The 26,693-nt window shown below is 55.5% G+C and overlaps 4 protein-coding genes across 7 annotated transcripts; 2 read left to right on the top strand and 2 right to left on the bottom strand.

Annotated features, from left to right (window-relative positions):
* Nucleotides 1-5: 5 nt before the first annotated feature.
* haus1 (HAUS augmin-like complex, subunit 1) lies at nucleotides 6-5,213 on the bottom strand. Of its 2 annotated transcripts, none has more exons than XM_053847432.1 (9): nucleotides 4,660-5,213; nucleotides 1,294-1,468; nucleotides 1,014-1,149; nucleotides 821-955; nucleotides 624-747; nucleotides 437-502; nucleotides 305-376; nucleotides 191-238; nucleotides 6-119 (listed from the first exon to the last, which is right to left on the bottom strand). In XM_053847432.1, exons 1-9 carry the CDS (start codon nucleotides 4,678-4,680, stop codon nucleotides 75-77), a joined length of 822 nt encoding a protein of 273 aa, XP_053703407.1. In that variant the 5' UTR covers nucleotides 4,681-5,213; the 3' UTR covers nucleotides 6-74. The 2 variants fall into 2 exon arrangements, with proteins under 2 accessions (XP_053703407.1, XP_053703406.1); XM_053847431.1 differs by lacking the exon at nucleotides 4,660-5,213 and adding an exon at nucleotides 1,600-1,998.
* On the top strand, nucleotides 1,768-7,974 carry mis18a (MIS18 kinetochore protein A). Of its 2 annotated transcripts, XM_053847435.1 has the most exons (5): nucleotides 1,770-2,233; nucleotides 2,358-2,424; nucleotides 3,912-4,034; nucleotides 4,507-4,609; nucleotides 6,254-7,974. In XM_053847435.1, the coding sequence occupies exons 1-5, from the start codon at nucleotides 1,927-1,929 to the stop codon at nucleotides 6,329-6,331; spliced, it is 678 nt and encodes a 225-aa protein (XP_053703410.1). In that variant the 5' UTR covers nucleotides 1,770-1,926; the 3' UTR covers nucleotides 6,332-7,974. The 2 variants fall into 2 exon arrangements, with proteins under 2 accessions (XP_053703409.1, XP_053703410.1); XM_053847434.1 differs by lacking the exon at nucleotides 6,254-7,974 and having other exon boundaries at nucleotides 1,768-2,233; nucleotides 4,507-6,170.
* A 1,407-nt stretch (nucleotides 7,975-9,381) lies between these two features.
* On the bottom strand, nucleotides 9,382-16,259 carry hunk (hormonally up-regulated Neu-associated kinase). Its single transcript, XM_053846876.1, has 9 exons — nucleotides 15,814-16,259; nucleotides 13,538-13,830; nucleotides 13,357-13,412; nucleotides 13,109-13,244; nucleotides 12,910-13,037; nucleotides 12,450-12,576; nucleotides 12,191-12,359; nucleotides 11,663-11,825; nucleotides 9,382-10,866 (listed from the first exon to the last, which is right to left on the bottom strand). The coding sequence occupies exons 1-9, from the start codon at nucleotides 16,042-16,044 to the stop codon at nucleotides 10,118-10,120; spliced, it is 2,052 nt and encodes a 683-aa protein (XP_053702851.1). The 5' UTR covers nucleotides 16,045-16,259; the 3' UTR covers nucleotides 9,382-10,117.
* A 1,189-nt stretch (nucleotides 16,260-17,448) lies between these two features.
* On the top strand, nucleotides 17,449-26,640 carry scaf4a (SR-related CTD-associated factor 4a). 2 transcript variants are annotated; one of them, XM_053846874.1, is made up of 19 exons: nucleotides 17,449-17,796; nucleotides 19,563-19,646; nucleotides 19,730-19,774; nucleotides 19,850-20,011; nucleotides 20,082-20,214; nucleotides 20,392-20,522; nucleotides 20,605-20,757; nucleotides 20,828-20,913; nucleotides 20,985-21,060; nucleotides 21,133-21,315; nucleotides 21,387-21,448; nucleotides 21,510-21,700; nucleotides 21,765-21,865; nucleotides 21,940-22,053; nucleotides 22,125-22,281; nucleotides 22,361-22,458; nucleotides 22,551-22,725; nucleotides 22,800-22,955; nucleotides 24,792-26,640. In XM_053846874.1, the coding sequence occupies exons 1-19, from the start codon at nucleotides 17,767-17,769 to the stop codon at nucleotides 25,589-25,591; spliced, it is 2,937 nt and encodes a 978-aa protein (XP_053702849.1). In that variant the 5' UTR covers nucleotides 17,449-17,766; the 3' UTR covers nucleotides 25,592-26,640. The 2 variants fall into 2 exon arrangements, with proteins under 2 accessions (XP_053702849.1, XP_053702850.1); XM_053846875.1 differs by lacking the exon at nucleotides 24,792-26,640 and adding an exon at nucleotides 23,437-24,753.
* The last annotated feature ends 53 nt before the right edge of the window (nucleotides 26,641-26,693 follow it).

Raw genomic sequence — 26,693 nt, 5'->3', positions numbered from 1 at the left:
AGGCTCCAGCAGACCCAATGTCTTTATTCCAGTGAGGCGGACAGAGGCGATCAGGGCGGCGGCAGCAGCAGCAGCTACTTGAACTGGACGTTGGCCTCCAGCTGAGAGTCCAGCGCGGCCTGCAGGTGCGGAGGGAGGGGCGGGGGATGAGCAGACGGACGGGGAGCGTGGTGAGGAGGGAGGCACTCACCAAGGCTCTTTTGGCCTCTTCTATCTTCACCTGGGCCAGAGACGGGCTCTGACGGGGGCAGGAACACATGGGCATCAGAGCAGCCAAGAATCAGAGGCAGCATCGGTAACCTACGGGACTCAGGTCCATGTACGGCTCCAGCTGCTTCTTCAGCCGCGCGACGTCATGCCTCAGCGTGGCCACCTCCTGGGGAGCAGAAACGTGAGCCGGGCCGCTGGGGTGAGAGTGCTGACGGAGGCAGCTCACCTCAGACAGCTGCACCACGGCCGGGTGGGTCACCCACTTGTCCATCTTCCTGGACACAAGTTTAGCCTGCAGGATGACAGCAGCAGAAGCGTTAGTCTGTGGGGCTGAAGCCAGCCAGCCAGCAGAGTGACCGGCCGCCGCCACGAGGAAGCACAACACTGGAAACCATGCTGGGGGAAGGGCTCACTTCTGCGCGTTCCCTTCGGTTGCTCAGCTCTTTAGCTTTAGCTTTCACAAAGTCCATGTCCAGCAGCTTGTCCTCAGCTTTGGCACTGTCCACCGACTGGTTCTGCGCCGTTCTCCTGACGTCCCTGGTGGAGAAGAAGAGCCTCGTTTCCCCCCACACTCTTGTGCATGACTGGCGTGTTGGCCCCAGGGTCTCACTCCTGCAAGCTGCTGCGCGTCACCATCGCGGCTGCCAGCCTTTTCCTCAGAGCTCGCATCTCCCGCTCAGCAGTCCGGTGGGACTTCTCTGCTTCCAGAAGTCCACTGCTGAGTTGGTTGACTGCTGGAAGGAAACTACAGGGACATCAGATCAGCTTCAAGTGTGCTTACAGAGGGAGCAGTCACCGCACACCTGCAGAGGGAAGTGTCTCTCACGGCGAGCACCATGGCGCCGTCCACCAGCGCCGCCACGTGGTCGCTCGCAGCCCCGGACAGGCTGCCGCACGACAGGCCCACACCTTGTAGAAGAACATCTTGTAGGTGAGCACCTTCGGTTGGGGAACATGAGGAGGTCAGTCACGGTCGTTTGGTGAACGAATGAAACCAAGCAGGCGCCGGGAACAAGCACCATCCGAAGATCTACAGTCAGGACAGTTGGGGTGAAGGGATGAATCCCCAGTTCACTGACGCACCTTCAGCTTGATACTCGGATGTCTTCTGCTTCAGATCGTCGATGAGAAGAGCGCTCTGGTTGCAGCGGGCCTCACTGGCCTCCGCCAACTGGTACAGAACATCCACCGTCCTGGTGTTCACCTCGAACCCGGCTGTCGACCGGTCCCCCAAAACAGAGCTCAGCCAGACGTTGACCTGAGGTCAGACACACGGAGCACGGGGTGAGGAGAGGCGCCTCGGACACACGGAGCACGGGGTGAGGAGAGGCGCCTCGGACACACGGAGCACGGGGTGAGGAGAGGACACACTCGTCATCGTCACTTTACCTTCTTGATTTTGTCCCCCATGTTTGCAAATAACGCTTGCGCCGAATGCAGCGGTGAAAGACGTGAAATATACCGAGCAGAAATCCGTCCTTCTCGGTCAATGTTTACATCTTGAAGTTTGGCGCCAGGAAGAGGTTGTCATCACTTCCTGTTTGGGCGGGTTTTTTTTTTTCTTTTTGTTAAAAACGTAGGCAAACGTCCAAAGGCAACAGATAAACGATTGTTTGCAATCATCCAATTCAAATAAATCCAAACGTCGCTAAAAAAAAACAACATGGACAGCGTTTTCATGCCGGGCGGCGATACAGGAAACGGAAATACGTCATCATGGTGGGACGCAGGCGCACAGAACTAACCGCCAACTTTCAAGTGACAGACAGTTGTCGAGTCGCTCGTCTGAAAATGGCGCAGACAGAGAAGTTTAAGAAGGCGAGAGCGGACTCCACTTACGACACTTTCGACTGCTCCTCACTCACCGCCTCTCCCCTGAAAGAAAAGTCCCCGTGTCCGGCGGAAGACGAGGACGCTGACGACCCCCCGGTGGTGTTTTTGTGCGGCACGTGCAAGTTACCAGTCGGCGACTCCCTGTCCTGGGACGGCTGTGAGAACGACGAGAACCAGATCCGGATCACACGTAAGAGGGCCGCTCGCGTCTTACTGGCCAAATGTTTGGGAGCGAGATGCTGTTGAGCTGCACTGAAAGACGCGCGGGCCCTGTGTACCGTGTGTTTTGGACCGACTCCATGTTCACATTTCAGGCGCCACTGATAACGTCATCGTCGGAAAGGAGACTCGAATGCATGAAGTGAAGAAAGGCTCCACCTGGTAAGAGAGCCGTCGTGTCATGGTGTCCCTGCACCCAGTAGTGATGGGACGATGATTCCTCAAGGAGTGTATTGACACACTACACAAACTGTGTTGGTCCCCCAATAGTGACCCCTGCAGTAATTATGAAATCATTGCAGGCAAAGAAATTCCTTGTCTGTTTTAAATGACAATAAAAGACTATTTTAAATGCTAAACTGAGTTGGTATGTAAAACATTGCAAATTTGAGTTACAATTCAGAGTTAAAATATTTAACTTATGTACACATTTTTCTCAACTTAAATGTTAAATCATATGAAATAAAATACAAAAAACTCATTGGTTTATGAATTTTTATTGAGGAACAAAAGTTTTTGGAGTGTCTTTGCTCCAAGGCGATTTCTCCTCTTGGACACCAGCTCCCCAGCCTTAGAAAATACCCTTTACGGAAGGGTATGGAAGACGATGGTGAGCAGAGAGTTTTCAGGGCTAGTTGATGCAGATGTGGATATTTTTTTATGGTTCCATTTCCAATACTCTAATGGGTCTTGGCTTCTGTGGGTGTTTGCTTCTGCCAGGTAGCGTTGCACTTCAATTATAGAGTCAGCTGTTGCATTTGAGGTTTTCTGTGACTCTGCAACCTCCATGTCGAGCTCCATAATGCCTCAGCATTGATGAAGTGCTCTTATTGATGTAAGATAGCTCTGTGGAGCAGAGCCGACACTTCACCTACAATAACATAAAAAGTTAATTTATCTTTAAAAAAGACACCCTATATCATCATAATTACGAGATCAGGAACTTGTAATTACGCGATAAAATGACTAAAGCAACCGTAAGGTTCTTTATATGTAACTGACTATCATATGTATCACGGGTCATTCACTTAATAAACTGATAAAGTGAGTGCAATGCGCCTCCGTAAAAAAAAGTACAGTAAACAGCTTTACCTTGTTTGGCGTCACAAGATCCAAATGATTCCACACTGGGGAAAACTTCCTAGAACGATCCATAATCACGCAAATCTCCATCCAACGAACGCACGGCATGTTGATACAGTTTGTTTCCTTATAAACACACTTTGACGCGCCGCCTCCGAACGATACGGTTCCGGTGTCGGTCACGTGACTCTTTCTTAAAGCAATACACGCACCAATACGGGGTTTCATTCTTGAGCTCTCGGCACAGTGTTGACGCACCAGTGTCGCTCGTCCCATCACTAGCACCCAGGGTGGAGTGAGGTCACTGCTGCGAGGCGACTTTGTCCTTGAACCTGTGCATCATGTGAAGCCTCACCAGATTATGATTCTTCCTTATGACCTGTGCCGTTGCCGTTGTGTACGGACCCACTGAGTTGTAACTTCTGTCATGTGCATGTGTCGGATGTTTCTCATCATCACCGTGTTCGTCTGGCTCCACGATACACAGCAGTCTGGCTCTCATCCAGTCATTAAACCACAGCCTTTGTTGCTCTACTTCAAGTATGCATTTGTTCTCTGTTCTTTAGCCTCGTGCTTGATCTGGCGTGTGGCGGCTGTCGTTCTTCCTTGGGCATGATTTACACCTCGACACCACGAAACCTGGACCACAAGAGACTGGCCTTTTGCTTCAGCGTGGCAAATCTCGACAGGTCAGCTGTGACGTCGAACTGGCATGTGTAGTCCGTCACAGAGCCCCACTCACTCTGAAGACGGTGTTTGCCTGTGGGGGTCCAGCCAGGACCCAGGCGAGTTGCCTGGATCTGGATTTGAATGTGACTTGATCTGTCGAGCTGCATTGATCAGATGCCCTGTTCATTTCAATGGTAGCAGTTCTGTCGTTTTCTTCTGATTTCTAGTCTCTAGTGCACGTTTCCTTCCACCTCATACCTGAGCAGCACAGTGCTGAGTCTGGCAGCCGCACTCAAATGCAGTCTAACCCCTTGAAATCGTTGTTTTTCAGCCTATAACCAACCCAACATGTTTGTGCTTCACATCGTTGTTGTACTGGTTTTACATCGTCAGATACTATCAGTGCAAAAACAAACCAAATCAATTGGATGATTGGTCCCGGTCAGGCAGCTTTAGCGCCCCGGATCTGACCGTGTCCCGACGTGTTCCCAGTTATGTGCTGGGCTCTGCCTCGCAGGTGTTGACAGCAGAGGGAGCCAGAGAGCAGCCCGTCCCGCTGAAGCGCAGCAGCCGCGTGGAGCAGGACCTGACGGAGGTAAACAGCTCTCTCTGTGTCTGTGCGCGTGTGTGTCCTGTTGTCCTCACCTTCCACTGTGAACTCTGCATTGCTGCTGGAGTGGTCAGTCCTGGCGGCGCATCACCAACAGGCGGATGACATGGTCACTGTGACTGGACGGTCACTTCTCCTCACTGACAGTGACGTCCTCGCTGCCTGCGCTTTGTTCGTCTGCTGCTGAGGCCTCCGGCCGCTCCTTGAATACTGATGGTCAGGTGGTTCTGGTGCTGACATCAGAGCTGTTCTGGGAAGCTTCGCTCAGACTCTGGTACCAGACATGACCTCATCTTGTTCCTCCATGCCCCGTCCTCACCATGGTGGGTCATAATTCTGTCATCAAAAACACGTTGGCGTCCGTCGATGACGTCATCAATGCTGCTCCGCCAACCTCTCACAGTCAGAAAGACTTTATTAATCCCCAGGGAGGTAGTGTTTGTAACATGCTCTGCACCCAACATATCGCAATACATGACAAAGAAATGATGTTAGAAAGTGCAAAAAAAAAGTCAGACAAAAGGGCTTCGAAAACGATCTCTGGCCCGATTTGGACGCGCCGCCTGTTAGGTGTTGGAGACACCAGAATTCTTTCAAGCCTCGTGGCTTTGTTGTGAATGTTTTGTTCTTCGTCACCCTTTGTCTGATCAATTGAGCTGTGGCGCAGCTCGGCCACTAGAGGGCGCTGGCAGCCTCCTGCACCGGGGACAATGAGCGCGCTGGGAAGCACGTGGAGGAATCTCGGTTGGAGGAAAACATGTTTTGATCCCGCGCTGCTTTCCCTCCACCGCTGGAAGAGGCCGGGAATCATAATCTCCTCCCTGCCTCCAGGTTGTCTTTTGAAATCTCGTCTCTGTGACACTGTAGGCCAAACGGGTCCTGCCGCTTGTTGGATGCTGAAGTGGCAGCTGGAATGTTAAGTACAGTGCTGCTGTCAATCTCCAGCATCCAACACGCTCAATAGCCATTTTGAACGGGTCCAACGGGGTTTGTCTCATTCTCTTTGTGCTCTTGTTTTCAATGGTTTTTTTCCATGGAAAATGTGTTCATTTCCTTCATTTGTGCTTTGTCATGAGTATTACACAGTATTACACAGTGAGGCGACAGCAGTCACCTGCGCATCGGTGTCGTTAGCCAAACACCTGACCTGAACTTGGATGCGTGGCTTGACCTTTGAGGCAGAAACCTTGTGAGAGCCGTGACTCGGGGGAGAAACTGCCTGCTTGTTGAGACATAACATGGTATTTATTGCTGTGGTCACTGGGGGACCCTGGATCTGAGAGTGATGAGGGAGGCGTGTGGCCCTGTTCAGTCGCTACATTCGAATGGAAACGTCTTCCTAGAGCGCGCTGAGGTCCAAGCCAATCCTGCCCGCGTGTCCAGCTCGACGGCACTCAAGTGCGCCTCATCTGATGTGAAGATGAATATTTCAGCTGAAGTTGGCGGGGTCTGCCCCCCTCTGGGGCGGTCCTGTCTGTCTGTCTGTCTGTCTGACGGACGCTTGTTCCTGAACCCTCCTCTCTACACACCCTCACTCCCAGTTATCTATCCTGCTGTGGGCTGGTTTCCCGCCTGACGTTCTTGCTCAAGTGTTGCAGCCTAAGTGGTGTGTGTCCTCTGCCCTCCCAGATGAAGCTGCTGGTGCTGTCGCTGGCCCAGAGGCTGGAGGCCCTGGAGTGTGGCAAGGAGGATGTGACGCTGAAGTGATGGATGTGCACACGTGCTGCTGTCCGGCCGCAAGCTTACGACGTGCTCTTCTCTCCGCTGTGCTCTCATTGCTCTTCCTCCGTGGGTGAGCTGCCGTGTCCTCACACAAACACCAGCGTACGCAGCTCACCACGGAGAAACAAAGACCGGGCCCTCTGGTAATCCATCACCTTGTCAGCCGCGCCGCGCCGCACGCTGCCGTCTCGGTGCTTATTTGCGGGCTGCACACTCAGCGCCACGGCGTATTGATCGGCTTTCTCTTCTTTGTTCTCCCTCAAAACAACTCTTCCATCCCTGAGTTGAACGGCCGGCGTGTACAGCCAATAAACTGTGGATCATCCTTCTGATCATGTCGTCTCTGACCGCTGCCGTGGCCAGGGTCATCCGGCGAGGCACCACTCTCTGCTTGTAAGTCTGCAGGTTTGTTGGGACACTGAGCCCTAATATGCCCAGCAACACTTTCCAACATGGTCGGCCATGTTGCTCCCTCAGCAGCAACAACAACAACAGGAGCGGCGGGTCCAACCAGCACGCTGTATCCAAGGGCCGGTTGCCTGGCAACTGAGCGCGTGCTTCAGCGGCTGCCTGTTGCCGTCTCGTCATCACTCACGCCGCCGCCCCTCTCCCCCTCCCTCCTCGCACCCTAATCCGTGTGGGATGTTTTCCTCACTGCTCAACCCCCCCCCCCTCCCTCTGTTATCTGGCGGAAACAAGTCAAAACAACAACAAACAGCCCGCGTGGACACGCCACGGCGACTGCCTCACCACGCGCTCGCCTGCTTTCTCTCTATTGCTCCGCCGGGCGCAGCTATTGCACCAGACAAATATCACTCCAGCGTCTCCACTCGGGGACAAAGGATGAATAATGCAGAGTCTGGTCGAAAGTGGCCTCCCTCTCCCTGGTTTCACCTTCCTCAGCAATGAGGAGCCAATGTTGCCATGGAGGCACCGAAGCCTCGGAGCCATCAGCCAATGAGAGCCCTTCCTGCCTCAGCCATCCCACCAATGGCCTGTCCAGCTGAGGCCGCTGTTTTGACACACACAGGGCTGCGATTGGCTGAGCCCTGCTCTTTGATTCAAGGCCTGATCTTGTTTTGGAGAGGAACGAGAGCCACCTGTGTGCGTCCCCACATGCTCGGTTTGGAAACGACTGTGTTGATGGGTTTCTTCACTGCCACGTAGCATTCAAAGACGCTCCTGTTTTTTGTGAATTCAGAATCTATTTTGTGATTCTGGTCGCCACAAGTCCACGGTGGGACTGGGAAGTGAGCAGCACTGAGACACTGGAGCACCTGAACTCCTCCAAACCCATCGTCTGTCTTTCTTTCCAAAATAAAGTCTATACTTGTGGCTGACTTCTTGGCTCCTCACCTTCTTCTTATAAATGAATTGTATTGTTTGTGATTCATCTCATGACCTTTGGTTCTCCTGGGGTTTTTTTTTAAATGTGACTTCTTTCAAAGCTTTTCTACTCTACTGCGTCTGCGTACTGTTTGAAGCCATGAGCTCAGTCTCTGTCTGAGCTCTGCTATCCAGAACCAAAGTTCTCTTCTTGAATTCGTCGCCTGCGTCCTGGCGCTCGGGGTGAAGGGCACAACCCAGCCGCTTTGGCCAGAGCTGGGGGACACCCTGGAAAGCGCGCCACTCCATGGCCATCCTGACCCGTCGTCGCATCTGATGGACTGCTGAGCAAGAAAATGAGGCTCGGAGGATTTGAACCCTGTAAAAGCCCGTTTCAGTGGACCAGAGGTCGGGGGGCGGGGGGTTCATGCCTTCAGGTGTGTGTGTGTGTGTGTCTGTCTCTCTGCTAAGACTTATCACTGCTGTTGTTTCACTGAGACCATCAAAGTCCCTGCTAAGCCGGTGTCTTGCCACTCAGTGAGCCACCTGACGGAACAAGTCCCTGAAGCCTCCTGCTGCACGAGTTTGTCCCTCAGGTGGAGTGTGACTGGCCTCTCCGTTGGCTCCTCAGGACCGGGGTGCCAGCGCTGCTCCCCCGGGTTCATGCTCTCTATTTCCCAGACACAAAGCCTGTGGCCGGAGACGCCCTGCGCTGTGTGTGTGTGAAAACAGGATTAGTGGGGTCGGGGTCTAAGCCTGAACAGATTGTCAGGAGTGATGCCCGGCTGAACCATGAGCCCTCAGCTCTGACTCATTCATCAACAAACAAAGCGCAGCAAGCTGGCCCCCAGCTGCTCACCAGGGTTTGCTCTCGTCCCTGAGGTGGCGCTGTTTTCTGGCCCTGCATTCGACGACCACTGAGATCCACCTGGCTCTCATTGTGTCTGCAGTGGTGAGAGACTGAAAGTGTCCTCGGACGCAGGCTTTCATTGGCTGTGGTGGACCTCGACTGGCTCCCTGGTCAGGTTGAATAGCAATGCCTTTGTGAACAAAGTTGGGGTCGACTGTTTCCAGACGTTTGCTCAGCCTCCTCCTCCTCCTCCTCACCTTCATGTCCATCATCCGCCTCCTTGTCATGTCCCTCTTCTCCTTCTCCCTGGCACCTCCAACTTTCATTCTTGCTGTCCAGCCTCTCTCAGACCAGCGGTGATTTGTGCTACAAAGTTCTCCACACTTCCAAGTAGAAGTACAAGAAGGTTTGTGCTTTGCTGGAGTCACCAGCCTGATGGTGCGTCCACTGCCGTGAGAGCAGTCGGAGGGAGCCTTGCACAGCAGCAGACTGCAGGAAGACATCCGCGTCCGACGCCTCTGCCTTGCTGGTGCTTGTCGATCACTTGATTACCAGATCACAACGTGCGTTGTGCCGCCGCCGTCTTTGATAACCAAAGGCTCGGCTGCATCTACTGCTCCTGGGCTTTTATCAGCTTAGCCAGTGTAATGGTGGGGCCCTGTTTGATCCCCGTCTTTGTCTGCTCGGGCCAGTGTCACCAAAGAGGTTTATGATGGGGGGCCGCAGGAGCTGAGCAGCTTAGCGTCTGCAGTGTTGGGGTTGCGACACTGGCCGCACCGCTGTTGTTTGTGGTGGGAGTGTTTGCATGAAAAGTGAGGTGGGATGTGCGAGGGAAACAGACAGACGCAAGGTATAAATATGTCACCTTCTTTATACAGCAATAAAAATCTCTTGACAATCAAACAAGACCGTCCATGAAAAAAAACCGTACAAAAGGAGCCGCGGCCGGCTCACTCACAATCTCAACAAAGGTACAAAGACGGCATTTCAAAAGCAGCCGGCGCGGCGTGGCATGCAACTTAGACGAAGAGACGAGCCCCGCGTCGCCACTGGAAGTCCATCGCGTACCAACATCGAAGAGGCTTCTTGGAAGAGAAGAGGTGATATTTACAGCTTTCACTGGACCGGTCCTTGGCAAGACACCGCTCATTACGGTAAAGACTGGAGACTAAAGCACAGCGTTAAGACAAGAGGACGGCAGGTGATGCGGCGAGGTCTTTCCGTTTGGTAAGGCTTTTCCATTTTTCCATTCCTCGTCTTGGTAAAACGGAGTGGAACGAGGCACCTTCGTGCTGCCAGCTCAGCCGAAGTCATCGGTGGGGTCGGCCGAGATTCACCCGTTGCTCCCACGGTTGAGTGGTGAAGAACGCGGTGAGGTAGAGAGAATCGGTCTCCACAGGTTTGGCTCTTCCAGGTTAGTGCAGTGAGGTTCGTCCCGCGGCGTGACATTTACAGACGGAGCCAGGGCCGGCGATGGAGCTGGGGCGGGTCAGTCTGGCGTGGCCGCCTTTCCCAGCTCTCTCTCTATTGTACAGTGTCAAGTCCTGAACAGCAGGCGGCTCGGTCGCAGTAAAGGGACTCAGAACCTGTCTCTCTCAGCACAGTGTCTTGAGCGCCCCTGAAGCACACAGCAGGGTTTGCATGGGGTAGGGCGGCGGCGACACCACCTCCTCCACCACCTGCTCGGGCCGGAAGCTGAAGGGCTGCAGCTGCACCTTCTTCTTCAGGACCTGTCCCATCCCCATGGAGGGGAACTTGCTGCGCTGCGTGGGGCTCTCGGGGTCGCTGCTGCCGCTGCTGTGGGAGGGCGGGCTGAAGGCGGAGCAGGGGTTCAGAGCGCTGAAGGCCGATTTGGGGGGGCTGAATGCCGACGTGCCTGGAGGGCTGCCCATGGTACTGGGCGGGCTGCCGCTGGTGTCGGAACCGCACCAGTCCGACGAAGTGCTCTTCTTTGGCTGCGGGTTGAGGATGAGGACCGGGGGGCTGGGGATGGTGGCCTTCTTCAGGTAGGAGGAGTCCGGCTGGAAGGCAGAGACGTGGCGAGGGGGGGACAAGGTGCCGTTGGTCAGCTTGTACCACGGCGAGGCGGGGGTGTCGTCCATCTGCTCGGCTTTGGACAGCGAGCCGAAGGAGTGCATGCCGATGGGCGAGGGGGCGGGCGGCGCGGGAATGTTGTGTTCCGGGCTGGAGTTCATCTGTGGGAGCGTGGCCAAGCGCCTCCTCTGCTGGGGAGTGTTGGAGAAGAGCGGCTGGATCTCCAGGTATTCCATGGAGGAGGAGGCCACGGTGCCGGGCGGCGCCAGCGGCGAGTTACGATGGCCACCGGTTATGGCACGCAACAGGCCTGACAAAGACAAGACAGGCGTCAAGACGGCATCCTCACTGTGCCCCGTGCGCTGACATCACACGGAGATGTGTCAAGCCGGAATGTGAAAACCAGTTTATCTCCACCATCACAAAGAGCCGTTGGCTTTTCCTCCTTGTTACATAAGCGCTCTAGAAACCGCATGCAAACATGCAACCCGACATTAGAGCCAGGCGCTGGTGCGTCACGAGGAGGTGGAGGCGCTTGATTGGTCTGACTGAGTTTAAGGTCACTTGGAAGGGGCACAAGGAGCAGGTGAATGAATTTTGGGAGGGATCTGGGACCCAGAAAGGGCTTGCGCTCTCCAGTGACTGTTTCTATTTGCTGCTCTCTACTTCTTAGCGCCGCTCATAACTGGAGGTTAAAATAAACCACAAGCCCAAATGTGAGCCAGAAATGTCCGCGGGCCAAGTTCATTCTCTTCCCAGACAGAGCTGAGCCTGTCACGAGATGAACTGTCCGTGCAATGTCGTGTGTGAGCTTTGCAACGCGTGCGGACAGGCGTCCTGCAGCTCCGTGTGGAACACCTCTCCTCCTGATTTGTTTGACTGTCTTGGTCGTAGAAGGACGGATGAACAGATGGATGGACGAACACACAGGACAGGTGGTACAGACAAGGAAGGATGGATGGATGGATGGAGGGAGGGATGTGTGTTGCTCTACAAGAACATACATGCTCGCTCAACCTACCCTGCGTAAATAAACGTACAGAAAACAAGAGGAATTACTAGTCTGCAGATATGTCCTGCTAAAGCTCAGAGGGACTGAGTCTCACCTGTCCTGTGCTTCTTCTCCTTGCTGGGGCCTTTGCTGACCGCCAGGTAGACGGGCGTCTGCTTGGGTGGGATGGTCAGCTTGTCCACGTGCTTCCTCCACTGTGTCTGGAAGTATTCGTTTTTCTGCTTGTCTCCTTTCTTCTTCTCCTGGAACTGCATCTCCTGGTGGGAAGAGGTGGAGGTGTCAGCGTCATGAGGGTTGCAAAAGCCAGAGCGCGTTTGAGGTCAGAGCCACCAAGCGCTTGGTCCACCGTCTGCGGTGGTTAGACTTGAGGAGCACGTGTCAGGAACACAGATCTGGCGTGTAATCCCATCAACTCTGAGCGGGACTGAGGCTTGGATGGCTTCCAGGTGAAGCGCTGAAAGGTTGACCTGTCCAACTGAGGAGGCAGGAGCTGATGTTTGCTGCTGTTCGGAGGATTGGAGACTGCCGCTCTTTCTGCTCCCTCCCTCCCTCCCTCCCTCCAGGCCTCGCGTGTCTGACCGTCACTGCTGAGCTCTCAGTGAGAGTGGAGATGTGAACTCACTCTGTACTCCTTCGACAGCCTCTTCATTTTCTTGTTGAGGAGGAAATAGACGGCCAAGGTGTGACAGGCCCGGTTGGTCAGCACCGCGCTCAGCACCTCGCTGTGCTTGTAGCCCATCTTCTCGGTCATGTGCAACAGGACGGTGTGGTTTATCTCCTCAATGTGGATCCTTTGTTGGAGGGCAAGGAAAGAAAGCCATCAGAACCAACGACAGACCGCCTGTGGTGTGGGGTGGGGTGGGGTGGGGTGGTGGCCGTACCTGTTGAGGTAAGGTGCGCCGGTGTTTTTATTGGCCAGCTGCAGCCAAGAATCTGCCATCACCTGATGAATGTTGGGCCGCTTGTTCGGATCTGGCTCCAGGAGTTTCTTCAGAAGGCAGATGGCAGCTGAGATTCAGAGGAAAAGCTCTTGTTATTATTGTTATTCACCGAGGACATCTGATGTCATCCAAGCGCCACGTTCTGTCACATGCTGCCCTCAGTCTGCTGAGACTCGTCTGAGTCCGTCCGACTTGCTCTCCAACGCTGCCGTCACACAAACGTCTGATCGGACTTCTGTGTGACGCCACCTTGTCTTTGGGACTCACTCCAAATAGCCGAAGCAAAAGCACCCAACTGAGTTACGACCGGCTGCTGTTGCTGTTCACTGCAGGGCTCAGAACTGGTTTTGCAGCGATCCGTCACTTTTGCGAGCGGCCTTTACTGTTGCCGTGAGCCCACCTGTCGACAGCGAGGGAGGCAGAGGGTTCATCTCCTTATCCACCATCTTCTGGTGCAGGGCCCGCAGGCTGAAGGGCTCCACGGTGAACGGCAGCGTGCCGGTCAACATTGCGTACATGTTCACTCCTCTGGAGAGAAAAACCCGTCAGCCCACTCCCAACACACACACAAGAGCCGTGCTGCTGCCGTCTTCACTTACATGGACCAAACGTCCACTTTGGGCCCGTACTTCTTCCTGGAGAGGAGCTCCGGCGCAGCGTACGCCGGACTGCCACACTGGGTGCTGAACGGGTCCGAGTATCCCAAGATGCCGGCGCAGTTGCTGAGACCAAAGTCTGCAGGACAGAAGGCGCCAGGGTGAGTGTCGTTTCAGGCAACCACGGGGAGCTCAGCCCTGGAGCCAGAGCTGGGAAGGCCCCACTTCCAGCTGAAGAACTCTCCTCTTACCAATGAGCTTGATGTTGTCCTGCTCATCCAGCAGAAGGTTCTCAATCTTCAGATCTCTGCAACATAGAGGGGAAAAGCCGCCGCATCACTACGACGTCATCGCCAGGTGGTCTCTACGGCGGCCGCCTCAGCCCCCACGACAGCCCAGTGTGGGTGCCACAGGTCTGGACCCGGCTCTCACCTGTGCACCACTCCAGCTCTGTGCAGATGCTCCACCGCCAGCACCAGCTGTCGGATGTACTTCTGCGTCTCCCTCTCTTCCAGGCGCTTCTTGTCATAGATGCGGTTCATGAGGTTCCCGCCGGGACACAGCTCCATCACCAGGTAGTAGCTGTTCTCCGTCTCTAGGATGTCCAGGAGCTGCGTGATGTTGGGGTGACGGATCATCTGTTGGATGTGGCCTTCTCTCCTCAGGTTCTTGGTCACGTACGAGTCCTTCTTGGCCTTCCGCTTGTCAATCACCTTGACTGCCACCTGGAGGGAGGAGCCACACATGTAACGCCTGCAATGGAATGTGTGGGGAACAGGTGACATCGCCCCCTCTGGACTCTCCGTCCTGCAGCTGCCGCCACTGTGGGGCGGCTGGAGTGTGCGTTCGCGTCATAAACCAGGCCAGAAAGCAAACGTTATCCGACCCGCGGAGGAAGCGGCGAGGCCAAATGGCTCTCCTTGCCATTTGCTTGAGTTGGAGCTGGCGTGTGAGGAAGAGCCACACATGAGCACTCGCTCAACTCAAGATGTTCTCGAGCTGTTCTCCAAACACTTGTGGCATTAGCTTGATCCACGGTGTTCTGCTTTAAGTCTTAAGTCAACAAAACGCATGAGTGACATTCCAACTGCGCCGCACTGGCTTCCTATTCTGAATCGTAGAGAGAAACAAACATGTCGCGCCTATTTGAAAACGATGTCGTCACACGTTCATGATCTTTACACGAGTGTCTGTCACACAGATCCTCAGCGTTCTCTGGGACGACCGATTCTCCCAGCGGTCTCAGCAGGTCGGTTCGGCTCCTTGTCTGTTGGAGAATGCTACGCCGTGTAATGACTGAAAACCCGCAGCAGCCTCTCCGTCCTTGTGTCCTTCTCTAATGGTATTCCAACAGCAGAGCCATCAAATCCACTTTGTCTTTGGCCACAGTCTCCTTGTCGACTGTCTAGACTGGGTTCAAGAGCAGCGGCCCCACCAGCAGCAAATCATTCCAAGGAGAAGCCACAGACATGAAGGGACCCGAGCGGAGACGCTCCGCATCTCATCCATTAATGGAATGGAGCAGGCCGGAGTGGTAATGTTCTCCTCCCTGTGTCCTTCACTGCCCCTTCATCCTGGCTCTCACACCCTGCTGCTGCTGCTGCTGCTGCAGTTGTTGTTGTCATACAAAGAGGGGTTCACATCAGGGGGAGGGGTCACTGTACTTACAGTAGAACGCTTCATATAGCGGGGGAGGAGGGGGGGCTGGCCGGGGGGCTTCTGGGTTGTTTGTCATTCCCTCAGACAGGAGGGAGGGGGGGGCGGGGCAAAGTGGGTTACAGACGTGGAAAACAGAATGATATGACCTGCTAACCCTGGATCATCTCTGCCGTCTCCCCCACTTTCAAGGGCTGCTTCCTTTCACCTCACCCTGCGCGCTCGCTCTCCCCTCCCTCCCCCCGCCCCCCCTTGAATGAAGGAGAGAGAGAGAGAGAGAGAGATGGATGTGTTGGGTAGTGGGTTGCTCATGTTTGCATCATCCAACAAAGACAGTGGAGGAGCTGAGCCTCCGCACAGCAACAAGCGGCTCCCGTGTCTCACACCTGTCCCGCAGGAGAAGAGCCGCAGTTACAGCGGAAAGGCCTCTTGTCTGCACCAAACACATGGGGCGCACAGACAAAGCCAGAGGCCGATGGTGGTCCACGTGAAAGACCTGGCTGGAGCACAACGAGGCTGACGCTCGTCGATCGAAGCGCGCGCGCAGCGGTGAGGTCACCGGCAGCAGGAGACAAAGCGGCGCGCGCGCACCGAAGGTGAATATGGCCCGAGACGCTGCGGCTCATTGACAACACAGCCAAGGGTCAACAAAGCCGAGCGCGTCCTCCAGAGCGGCCGCAGAGATGAAGGCGGGCCACGCGCGGCGCGTCAATAGCGAGCCTGCCTGTCGGCCGGCAGCAGGTGGCAGCTGACGCGGAAACGTAAAACCCCATCACGGCATGTGCTGAGCGCCCCGCGTGTTTTAAATAGACGCCGTCAGAATAGCTCGCTGTGTGACGGAGCTAGGCGCGCACTAACGAGCCAAAGTGTGCGCAAAAGAGCAAACAAGCAGAAGAAAAGCGTCAGGTGTGAGGTCATCGCCCCCTGCGCCTCATCCAGCTGTGACTCGCCGGCGAGGTTTCAAATGGTTTGATCCTAGAAATGGCTTCATATGTGAGGCGCCACGTCTCAGCAGTGCGGCTGTCCAACTTCAGAAAGCAGCCGAAGCCTACCTTCTCGCCAGTCATGGCGTGGAGACCCTCTCGAACTTTGGCGAAGGAGCCCTCCCCGAGCTTCCTCCCGATCAGGTAGTTGCCCACCCTCTTGGTGTGGTAGAAGTTCTTGAGGATGTCGGCGGCGGGGCTGCTGAGGGACGCAGGCAGGAGCCCCTCATCCCCGGAGCCGCTGGCCGCCCTGCCCTCGTGCCTGCTGTCCACCACCATGTCGCTGTCCGCCACAGGCATCGCGCGACTGTTGCGTGAGAGCCGCGCGCCTCCACCCTTTTAACCAAACTCTCCTCTGGTGCCACCTGTTCTCCCGGCGCGCGCGCGCGCTATCGGCTCACTCCGTCAGCTGAGAAGTCAAAGCGCACGAGCCGACACCTCGAGCAGGAGCGATGCGTGCGTCTGCCGCGCGGCGACGGGTCTGAGCGGCGGCGGCGGCGTGTGTCTCAGTTTGAAGCGACTTTCCCGGCTCATCTGGGTGGGTGGGTTGAGAAAACAAACACTCGAACACTCGGGGGGGGGGGGGTGTTTGGACCAATCGGTCGAGGTGGGCGGAGCCACGATCGGCATGGCTCTCCTGCTGACCCGCAGCCCTGTGAACAAAGGGGACGTGAGGATGCCGCCAGTTCCACATGTAGGCCGAACATATCAGTTCCTCATAAATGGATACGTTGAGTGTCATTCCAGAGTGATGAGTGACCGCGACGGAACGCCAAACACGCGCGTGGAGGTGTGTGCCTTGAGTCAGCGGGCCGACTCACACCTGAGGAGGGCAACACCAGGCAGATGAGACCTGGCGCCTGTCAAGACACGCTATTGTCTTCACGCAGACACGGCGATGATGCGGACACAGACTGAGGTGTCCCTGACCCAGTTAACACGGCCGTGAAACCAGGGCACCTTCAGGGAGGAGCGCTCGGGCTCTTCCCATCCAGATACTGCGTCCGGACAGTCGGGAGAATGACACCACACCTGGGGAGGTATCGGCGGGCCTGCCCTCATTACAGGTCGCTCCTCGAACCTGGGTTTGACGCTCAGCCTCGGATGCTTTGTCGGGTCTCCTCTAGTGAATTCCTGGACAGCGAGAGCCAACACACCTGTGTCCGTGGAGCCGGAACCGAGTGATGCTGCCATCTAGAGGATGTTTGTTGAACTGCAACTCGGAGCCGTGGCCCATATTTTCAAATAAAGCGTGTTTTATAGTATGTTGCAAACCTGTATGGAAACATATTTGGACTGTACAGTATTGACGTGGCCTAGAAAATCCACCTGAAGCAGTAATAATAATAATAATGTTCGTTCATAAATAACCACAACATTCTTGGTTTTGAAAAAGCTGCGAACATACAGAGGAATGCCAACGTTTTGTTGAAACCAAACACCGGAATTTACAAGGAACCGCTTGTAACAATCGTGTTTGTGTTCCAACATGTCATTAGATTTTCACGCCTTGACGCTCAGTCACGAAGTCCTGTGGTGACGCGCGCTTCGTGCCTCACACGCATCACAAGTGCATGTCGTGCTCAGTGTATGGCTCAGGAATATGAACTCGCTTTTGGGACTGGACCATCAAAAGAAAGATTCGCTGCGCTTGCTCGAGTCAATTCTCATTATATCATCAGCGGCACGAGTATTTTGATTCTATCGCTGCCAGTTTTTGTGAGCGACGTTCTTCAGAGGCGTATCCACGGTCACATCCTGGACGTCATCATATGGATGTCTTTGTCCTAACAGATAAATAACCAAGTCGCGACGCGTGTCGACCTCTACTGGTTGAACGGTGGCACTACAAGAAAGAATTCCCATCATGCTTTGCAGTAGCCGCCGACCTGCTGGCTAGCAATGCTAAGCTAACAGCCGTTAGCTCGAAGCAGCGGACATGTTGAGCCAAGCTCTTCGGGTGTAAACAGAGAAGCGCGGGAAGCGTGTGAACAAGACAAAGGCGGTTGTCGGTGAGCGACGATGGAGGCCGTCAACGCCTTCAACCACGAGGTAAGGAGCGGAGCAGCCAGAAGCAGCGAGGTGCGGGGCTGCTGGTCCTGGAGTCAGCCGAGCGGCACACCGCCGGGCCTGCTCTCTGCCTCGCTCATGCTTCGCTGTTAGTCGAGCCGAACCACAAGTGCGTTGCTGGTGGCTGCGCGACCACCGTTGCGTGGTGGTGGAGTCCAGCTGTGCAGCTGGTTGAGGGTCCAGCCGGCCCGAGGTCCGCACAGAAGGCTGCGTCCACTTCCCTCCAGTCCCATCCAGACCTGTAAACATGAGCTCTGGCACGCCGAGTCGTGCACAAACTGTGTACGAGTTGTTGGTGAAGTCAACACCCGTGCCGTCTCCAGGTACTGATACTGGTGTCGTGGGAGGACGCGATGCTGCAGTTTCAGCTGCATGGTGCCTGGCCACCACTGTCTCTGCTGCAGCACCAGAATGTGATGTCCACCACAGACATGGAGTGTGGCCTCGCAGAGCCACTGGTCTCTGCTGCCCTTCTGTGGGCAGCCAGAGTGGTTCAGGGCAGGAGAGGCCGCGAATGGCAGCCAAGGCGTTTTGTCCTTTTACTCATTGGTTCATTGTCTCTCTGCTGCTGGAGCCTGACCCAGCTGGCTGGGCTGATCGTTGACGCACGGCCCATGCTAAGCTTGGGCGACATGGACAAAAAAAAGTTATCACGATAAATGTGGTAATTTCAGCAATACGAACGATAATTTTCACGATGAATCCATGTGTTGTACACACTGCAGTCTCCCTTGAAACTGGAGTTTGTCTCCAGAATCATTGTTTGTTTATGTCTGAATATAATAGTTAACCAAGTGTAGTGATGAGGAATTCAGTGTTTCACATCTCTGGTAGAACCCAGTCGTTTTATTTAGGGGTAAAATTGGGTGAAACTACTTTTTAGAATTTGTTGATGGTCCCTGACTGATGGCGGCTCCTAGCATTAGTGCTGCCTGTGAGAGTGTGTCCTCCATCAGTGAAGCCTCATGGGGACGCGGAAGAGGACGCCTATATCCAAGTGTTGTCACCTTGGCAGCGGGAGAGCTGCATGTGTTGATGTGAACCAAGGCAGAGGAGCACCTCAGAGAACCTGTGAGGACCACTCCATCTCATCAAAGAAACAGGGATCCAGAGAGTCAGAGTCCACCAGTGTCATGATCAGAGGTTCAAACTACCATGGTGAAGCAAAGTCCACCACACTCTCCACAACTGTCACAAGCCGCGGAGCTGGAGAGCGCGGCGCCGTCACCCTCTCCTCATGTTCACGTGTGCAGGTCCAATGCAGCCAGTGAGCCGCGGGTTTATGGAGTGTATGGTGAGATGCAGAACTCTCACCGTGGAGACTGTGTTTGGCGGTATATGGTGTACGATAAATCATCGCCGATCCCTAGCCCATGCACACACTCACTTACAGACACAGATTCACGTGAAACAAAAGTGAGCTTCGAGGTGGATTTGAACCGCCAACCCTCTGTGCCACAGGGCTGTGGCCTGATCTAAGTCCTCACCTCTGGAGAAGTCATCCAATCTTGGGGGATTTTTAAGTGAAGACGTAGGAAAAGACCCAAAACCTATTACAGATAATGACCTGTACAACACTGCAAAACTCTCATTTTCCCATCTGTTCTGAAGCTGTTGGGGGGCCGCGATCATTTGTTTTCTGTGACCAATGATGTATGTGAGGCACCAAATATGTTGAAGGCTGTTGTTGTGATGTGAAGACCTCAGAGCAAGTGTTTATTGCCTTTACCTGTTTATTTTGTCAACAGTTGTTCTCCTTGATGGACACGAAGCCCCCGATATCTCGGGCAAAGATGATCTCCATCACCAAGTCTGCCATCAAAGCTATGAAGGTGAGACATTTATTCCGGCGCATGATGCGGCTGCTCACTCGTGCCAAGGCAATAAGAGAGCTTCTCTTCTGCTTGACTCTCAGCTCTACAAGCACGTTGTCCAGATTGTGGAGAAGTTCATCAAAAAGGTAGGCTGAAGTTGGCCGGCTGAACGCCGTGCGCTGACAGACAATGAAAGGACGTGTTCTGCTTTTTGTCTGAAGTGTAAGCCTGAGTTCAAGGTGGCCGGCCTGTATGTGGTGGACTCCATCGTGCGACAGTCCAGGCACCAGTTTGGAGCAGACAAGGATGTGTTTGGTCCAAGGTTCACCAAAAACATCCTGGGAACGTTTGAAAACCTGTGCCTTTGCCCGGTGGAAGATAGGGTGAGCACCGGCGTCTTTTGTTGAAACTGACTCACGAGGCCTTGATCATTGTGTTCCTACTCCATCCCAGAGCAAACTAGTGCGAGTCCTGAATCTGTGGCAGAAGAACGGCGTCTTTCAGAGCGACATCATCCAGCCGCTGTTAGACATGGCCGCTGGCTCTGGCAGCGCTGCAGCTTCCTTTCTCGACGCTGATGATCCAGGTAACTGCAGAGAGACTCCCGGGGCTTTTCTTGCATGGCTCCTTCGAGCCAGCGCTCTGCGTCCGCCCTGCCTGCTCCAGGCGTCGTCGACCGAGTTGCCCGGGCCTCTTCCACTGTGACCACAGCCCACCGTGCAGCGTGACTGGAGTCCATTTACAGCCTGTGTTTTCTGCGCAGTCCCCTCTCCTGCCCAGGAGCCCATTTCATCGCTGGATGTCAACCCCACCATGACTGCTGCTCCGCAGCTGCAGCATTCGGAAGCCTTCGCTGCAGTCGCTCAGCTCTTCCAGTCCACGCAGGGTCAGCAGGTAGGCTTGTTGATCACCCCGCACTGTCCACGCCGGGTGGAGCAAGCCTCTGTACACACGGGTGTAACGCCGACTTCATCAGCTTCAACAGATGCTGCAACACATTCATCAGCAGCCGTCGAAGCCTGAAAGCACTCCCCAGCCTCCAGTTCAGACCTTTCCAGTGCAAGTGCAGCAGCAGTTCCCCCCCCCGTCCACGGTGCAGCCCTCCCAGCAGAAGTCGGCCTTTGATAAGGTAACTTGGCGGTTATTTCGCTGGCTTTGAGTTTGTGTGGTGACAACATTGTTTCTTCCGCTCCCTGAAGATACTGCTAGACCGCTTTGACTATGATGATGAGCCCGACGCTGGGGAGGAGGCAAAGAAGGAAGACGTCCCATCCCAGTCAGCCTTGTAGGAAAATGCTTTATTGCGCATTGTTGAGGGAGTCGGGCTTCATTTGTGTGTGTTTCCTAATGTTGCAGCGCGCCTCAGCCCCAGCCAGTATTCACACGGCACATGGAGAATTTGAAGCCACTGTCTCACCAGCTGCTGCAACAGGTACGAGACAGGGGAACGTCTGAACGTCAAGGACTGTTGTTCCAGTGTTTTCATGACGCCTTCTTATTCCAGTCGCAGCCTCCATTCGCGCCTAATGGTCAGGCTCAAGGCTACGGTTTACCGCCCGGACAAGGGCTGCCACATGTGATGCCACACGCAGGTCAGGCCGCGCTCGGCCCGCCTCCTCCCGCCTCCATCCTCCCGCCCACCTTCGCTGGAGGCTACCACCAGCAGAGCACGGTGCCACAGCAGCAGGTAGACAGAGCTCTGCGGCCCAGCGTGGCTCCTGAGGAGCTGCAGCTGGTTTCACCTCTGACCTTTCTCAGGACATGGAGCGTGCGCCTGCGCGGGATGGTCGCCACGGTGGAAGGTCCCACTCGGGATCCAGGTAAGAGTAGACCGAGTCAGAGTCTTGGTGATACGGCGCAACATTGGGTGGTGGTCATCAGGTCGCCGAAGCGAAGAAGGTCACGCTCCAATTCTCGAACGCGGCGACCCAGGCACCGGCGTTCCCGCTCGCGATCCAGGGACAGACGGCATCACTCTCCGCGATCCCGCTCCCAAGAGCGCCGGGAGAGAGAGAAGGAGCGAGAGCGGCGGCAGAAAGGCCTGCCGCCTCCCAGGAAGGACTCGCTCAGCGGTGAGTGACGGGGGTTTGTCTGAGGGTTGGCTTGGTCTTTGCTTGACTCTGGTGTGCGTTGCAGTTTGCAGCACCACCTTGTGGGTGGGTCAGCTGGACAAACGCACACAGCAGCAGGACGTTGCTTCGTTGCTGGAGGAGTTTGGCCAGATCGACTCCGTCAATGTAACGACATTTTTCAGCACAAAGGTTGATGCATTTTGAATATGTGGGTGACAAACTGCAACACCTTCGTGCAGATGATTCCTCCTCGTGGCTGCGCCTACATTGTCATGGTCCACAGGCAAGATGCCTACAGAGCTCTGCAGAAGCTGGGCCGAGGCTCACACAAGGTCAACCAGAAAGCGATCAAGGTGCGTGCGGAAGTCCCGTCAGAGTGATGAACGCCGGCCTTGCCTCAGCTGCGCCTGTGCTCTCCTCACAGATCGCCTGGGCTTTAAATAAAGGCATCAAGCCCGAGTTCAAACAGTATTGGGACGTGGACGTTGGCGCCACCTACATACCCTGGATGAAAGTGAAGGAAGAGCAGTTGGACGAGCTGAAAGATGGAGCAATGTTGGACGCGGACACCTTATCACCAGGTAGTGGGCTCAGCCGGACCGGGTCTCTTATCTGGCCGAGGGGAGGGAGCGACTCATGGGGATCTCTCCCTCCTTTCAGAGTGGACTGCGACCAAGAGCAGTCTCCGGATTCCCGAGCAGCTGAATCATAACGGAGGCTCGGAGCAGCAGCTGGAGGAGGTGGCTCCACCTGCCCAGGTGCGGCCCAGTAGTAATAGGTCCAGACAGATGCACCATGCAGCAGATGTCGCTACAGATGGATGAGAGCAAAAGATTTCTCTGCTTCTAAGGTGCTGCCACCTGCGATGGCAGTGGCTCATCTGCAGCCTCCCGTCTTCCCTGGCCCACTGCCTCCACCTTCCTACCAGCCAGGTGTGGTCCCGCTCGGCCTGCCGCCAGGTGTCCCGCCGGGCGTTCCTCCTCCTTTCCTCAGACCCGGCTTCAGTCCCATGCAGATGCCTCCAGGTGACAGAGACGCCTCCTGCACTGTCGGCTACCGCTCTGCTCTGCGAGCTTCCTGAACCCTGCTCCTCCCTCAGGCTTCCTTCCATTGGGTGCCATGTCTCTCGGGCTGCCGCCTCCATCTAAGAGTGGAGGTGAAGATGCCGCGCTGATGGCAGTCGGCTTGGCCAACAGGAAAATGGAAGACGGCCCTGAGATTCCCAGCCGCTTGAACCACCAGATGGGACCAATGGGTCAGTATAGTCTCTTTGATTCTGCTTCACAGCTTTGCAGGGCTGCAGCAACGTGGCCACAGAACTACCGTCATTTCCGGACAATAAGCTGCTACGTTTTGCTGGCGGTCGGAGCCCTTGCACAACAGTGCAGCTAATATGTGGATTTTTACAGGCTGAAATCAGATGAAATCAGAGGCTTCTTATTGACCCTCAAAGCCCTCAAAATGCGCCGTTTTCACCCGCGTGTCCGCAGCTCCGTCCACAGAGTGGATCTCCTGGAGCTCTGCAATCCAGAAGCAGCATTTTGAGGGCTTTAATGTGAAGCAAAGATGTGAGACTCAAGACCAAGACCAAGTGCGTTCGACTCAAAAGTCTGAGACGTGAACACAAGCCAGTCGGGTTTTGTCCGCGGACTTGGTCCCGGCTGGAGAGCTGCACCTGGTCTATTGTGAGAGCGATCCAGAGGCTCCGTGTGACGCAGCTATTTCCTTTCCTTCAGCCAGCGTTCTTAAGCCGCTGCACCACTGACCTGTCCACAGCGCAGACAGCACCACTGCACCTGAGGCTTCTCTATCGACCACATCTGTCGTCCTCCGTGTGTTGAGTGGCTGCGCTCTACAGTCTGGAAGCCACGGTCGGTTCCAAGGATTGGTGACACGTTTCCTCGTGCATGTGCTGTACGCACAGTTGAGGGCCCTGGCTGGAACATGGCTGCCGAGCCACTGCGCTCATGTTGGCAGGAATGTTTCAGCAGCCGATATTGGACTTGATCTGCTGATCCACTGTAGTAAGGGCGCTTTCTCACTGCACTGTTCTGCCTCGGGAGCCTGAATCCGAGTTGCCCCCCGTTGACACCTCTGCCTCGCTCCGCGTTTTCACTTCTAACTTCGCCCACACGAGGGCAGCAAATACCGGAAGAGGCTTTGTTCGTGTGAAGGCGTCATCAGTTCATGATCAACACCGGCCAATGAAGGGTCTGACGGCTGTCTGGGCGGACAACATCGTTGAAAAACAACTTCTCCAACTCCCAGAACACTGAGGTCAGCAGCCGGGAGCTGCAGGGAAATGACGCTCGGGGAGGGGAGCGCCACGCATTGGTCCACGCTGCTCCCGCAACACCTCGAACACAGTGCTAGAGATGACTGAGGATGGAGAAGGTTCTAGTCCGTGAAGTCAGAGATGATCCATGAATGAGAGTATCCTGAGACAAAGTGCAGGTCTCCAGCGGAGATCAGGTCTGCGGCCAAAACCCGACTCACTTGTGTTCAGACTTCTGAGATGAAAGAGCCTTGTCTCCAGACAGAACCCCTGGTGTGAAAGCACCCATATACATTTCTCAGTGCGTCGAGCCGGGGACAGAAGAAACCAAAGTACAAAGACATGAAGCAGGGGCTGGATCAAGAGCGTTCCTTGTACCAGATACTCTTCGTCACGAACACGCATGTCCGCCTTCGGCCTCCCGGCTGAATCACGACACGACAAGACAAGCGCTTCTGGCAGCTCCAGACCAGACAGTCTTCACTACAGGGGAGGCGTATACAGAGTACTGAGAAACAAGTGGTCATTGCAACCCTGACGACGCCGCTCATCTTGTTATGCCACAACACCAGTGGTGCCTTGGACACCGTGGAGCCTCCGACTCTGACGTGACTCACGAGTCCGTCGAGTCCGACATCGCTGCGCCGGTGCTGCTGATGTGAGCTGCAGATGGCGCTTGAACCGACATCCCATGCAGTCACATGCTTGTCACATTCAATCAAACCAACGTCTTTGTTGTTGTTGTTGTTGTTTTGGAGGGTGGGGAACACGATGTTGCTCAGTGGAGCGCAGCTCATTCATCTGTGTTGTCCTCAGGCACGCAAGTTGCAGCACCCCCTGGTGGCCCTCCAGGGAACATCCAGCATCTTCCCACCGGCCTGCTGGGCGCACGGCCCGGCCTGATCCCACTACAGCGCCCCCCAGGCCCGGCTCAGCCTCATATGCAGCGCTTCCCTCCTCCTCCCCCTCCCCCTCCAGGCCCCGGGTCCCCCATCTCCAGCCCTCAGATGATGCTCAGGGCTCCTCACCCTCCCATCATGCACCATGAAGGCCCTCCTCCCAAACCTTTCCCTCCACCCGCAGGTCCCCCTCCGTTCATCCGACCTGCGGCTCCGTGTGTCCCCGACGGATCCGACCAGGTGGAAGCCAGAGCCTTCAGAGGGGAGCCTGAGAGAGACTGGGACCGGGACCGGGGTCGAGACCGAGGCTTTGGAGGTGGCCGTCGGCCATTTGGTGATGGAGGAAGGGGAGGAGTCGGCGGCGACAGAGCCGACGGGAGGGAGCGGCTCGGAGGCTGGCAGGATGATGGCGCCTGGGAGCGGGATCGATATCGGGAAAGAAGGGACTGGAGGGACAGGCGGAATAGTCTGGATGGAGAGAGGGATGGAGGCCGAGCTGACGGGGGAGAAAGGGGGCGAGGGGAGCGCGACGGCCGAGAGCAGGGGAGAGAAGGGGAGCGACCCAAGCGCTCGGAGCGCAGGGAGAGGACCACGCGCTGGGACAAGGACGACCGCTTGGCCGAGCTCGAGAGCATGGACCAGTTTCGGACCCCTGACAAGGCAGATGCTGACACACAAGCCGGTGTGGCCGAGGCCTCGCAGCCCGCGGACAAGTAGCCCGACGCCCGACCTGAAGAGCTCAGCGCAGCTCATCTACTCGGCTCGGTTTCACCGTCCTTCCGCCTGGTTCTAGTCACGTAATGGTTTTATTTATCGCGAGTCACAAGCTCCTCGTGCTTTGATTTTAGATCTGAAAGAGCAGTCAAATCTTCAGGATCAGAGCGGTTCCGCCTCAAGTCACTATTTATTTGTCTCATGACTCTTTCGTTCCGCTGAAGCGTCACGGCGGTCACGTCTGGTCCGTGTCTCCGGAGCGGAGCAGGGCCCTGAAAGGGGCCCGGCTGGTGGTCCATTCACAGATGAGCAGCTGTCCTCTGCAGTCAGCTTTCAGCAGGTCGGTGGTCTGGTGCCGGGCGGCCTCGCGTGTCGCCTCAGGCACCCAACCGTCTGGAAGTGATGACTGTGAGAACCAGTGACTTGTCATATGCAACAGTCGTTACGCTCTGACTGCAACTTTGAACACGCCGCCTCCTGAAATGGAGGACTCGAAAGAGACACCTGTGAAAATGTCGTCGTGCTTTTTCGAACCTTTTTGTTTGATGCACCTTGGAAGGTGAGAGGTGTGTTTGGACCCTGCACCTCGGCTTTGTGTCGCGCTCGTGAGGAATGGACGGCTGCTTGTGTTGACCCGCGTCGCTCGAGCACTGTGTCCAGAGCTCCTGGGAAACTGCTGTAAATAGGCTGCAGCCGCTCAGTCGGACGTGTGGGGCGCAACTGAAGGCCAACGCTCGTGGTGTTCATGTTGATCTGAGCCTCTCCGGCGGGGTGTTTGTCAAAGAAGACATGACTCTCCTCATTTCAGCCGTGTGCGGTTCTTTTTAATAAACTATTTTTGTACCACCGAGTGGCTGCTCACTGGCCGCTCTGACCACCTGACTGATGCGCGGGTGACTGAAGAACTCGAGCGCTTCCTGAGGACCGAGTCCTTGACGGGAGGAAGTGGGCGAGCACGCGCAGCAGACGCTGGGCGTGTTTGACCTTTGTTCACACCTGGAGCGCTTCAATCACCGGAAGTGGACTTCAGCCTGCTGGTTGATCAGGCGCGGTCACGTGACCCGGCGCGCAGTTCCGCACTCTGACCTCCTCACTTCCCGCGGGG

This window comes from Synchiropus splendidus, chromosome 17 (genome assembly GCF_027744825.2).
Source record: "Synchiropus splendidus isolate RoL2022-P1 chromosome 17, RoL_Sspl_1.0, whole genome shotgun sequence".
Lineage (NCBI taxonomy): Eukaryota > Metazoa > Chordata > Actinopteri > Syngnathiformes > Callionymidae > Synchiropus > Synchiropus splendidus.
The sequence above is the reverse complement of the archived record's forward strand: the minus strand, read 5'-3'. Positions and strand labels throughout refer to the sequence as shown.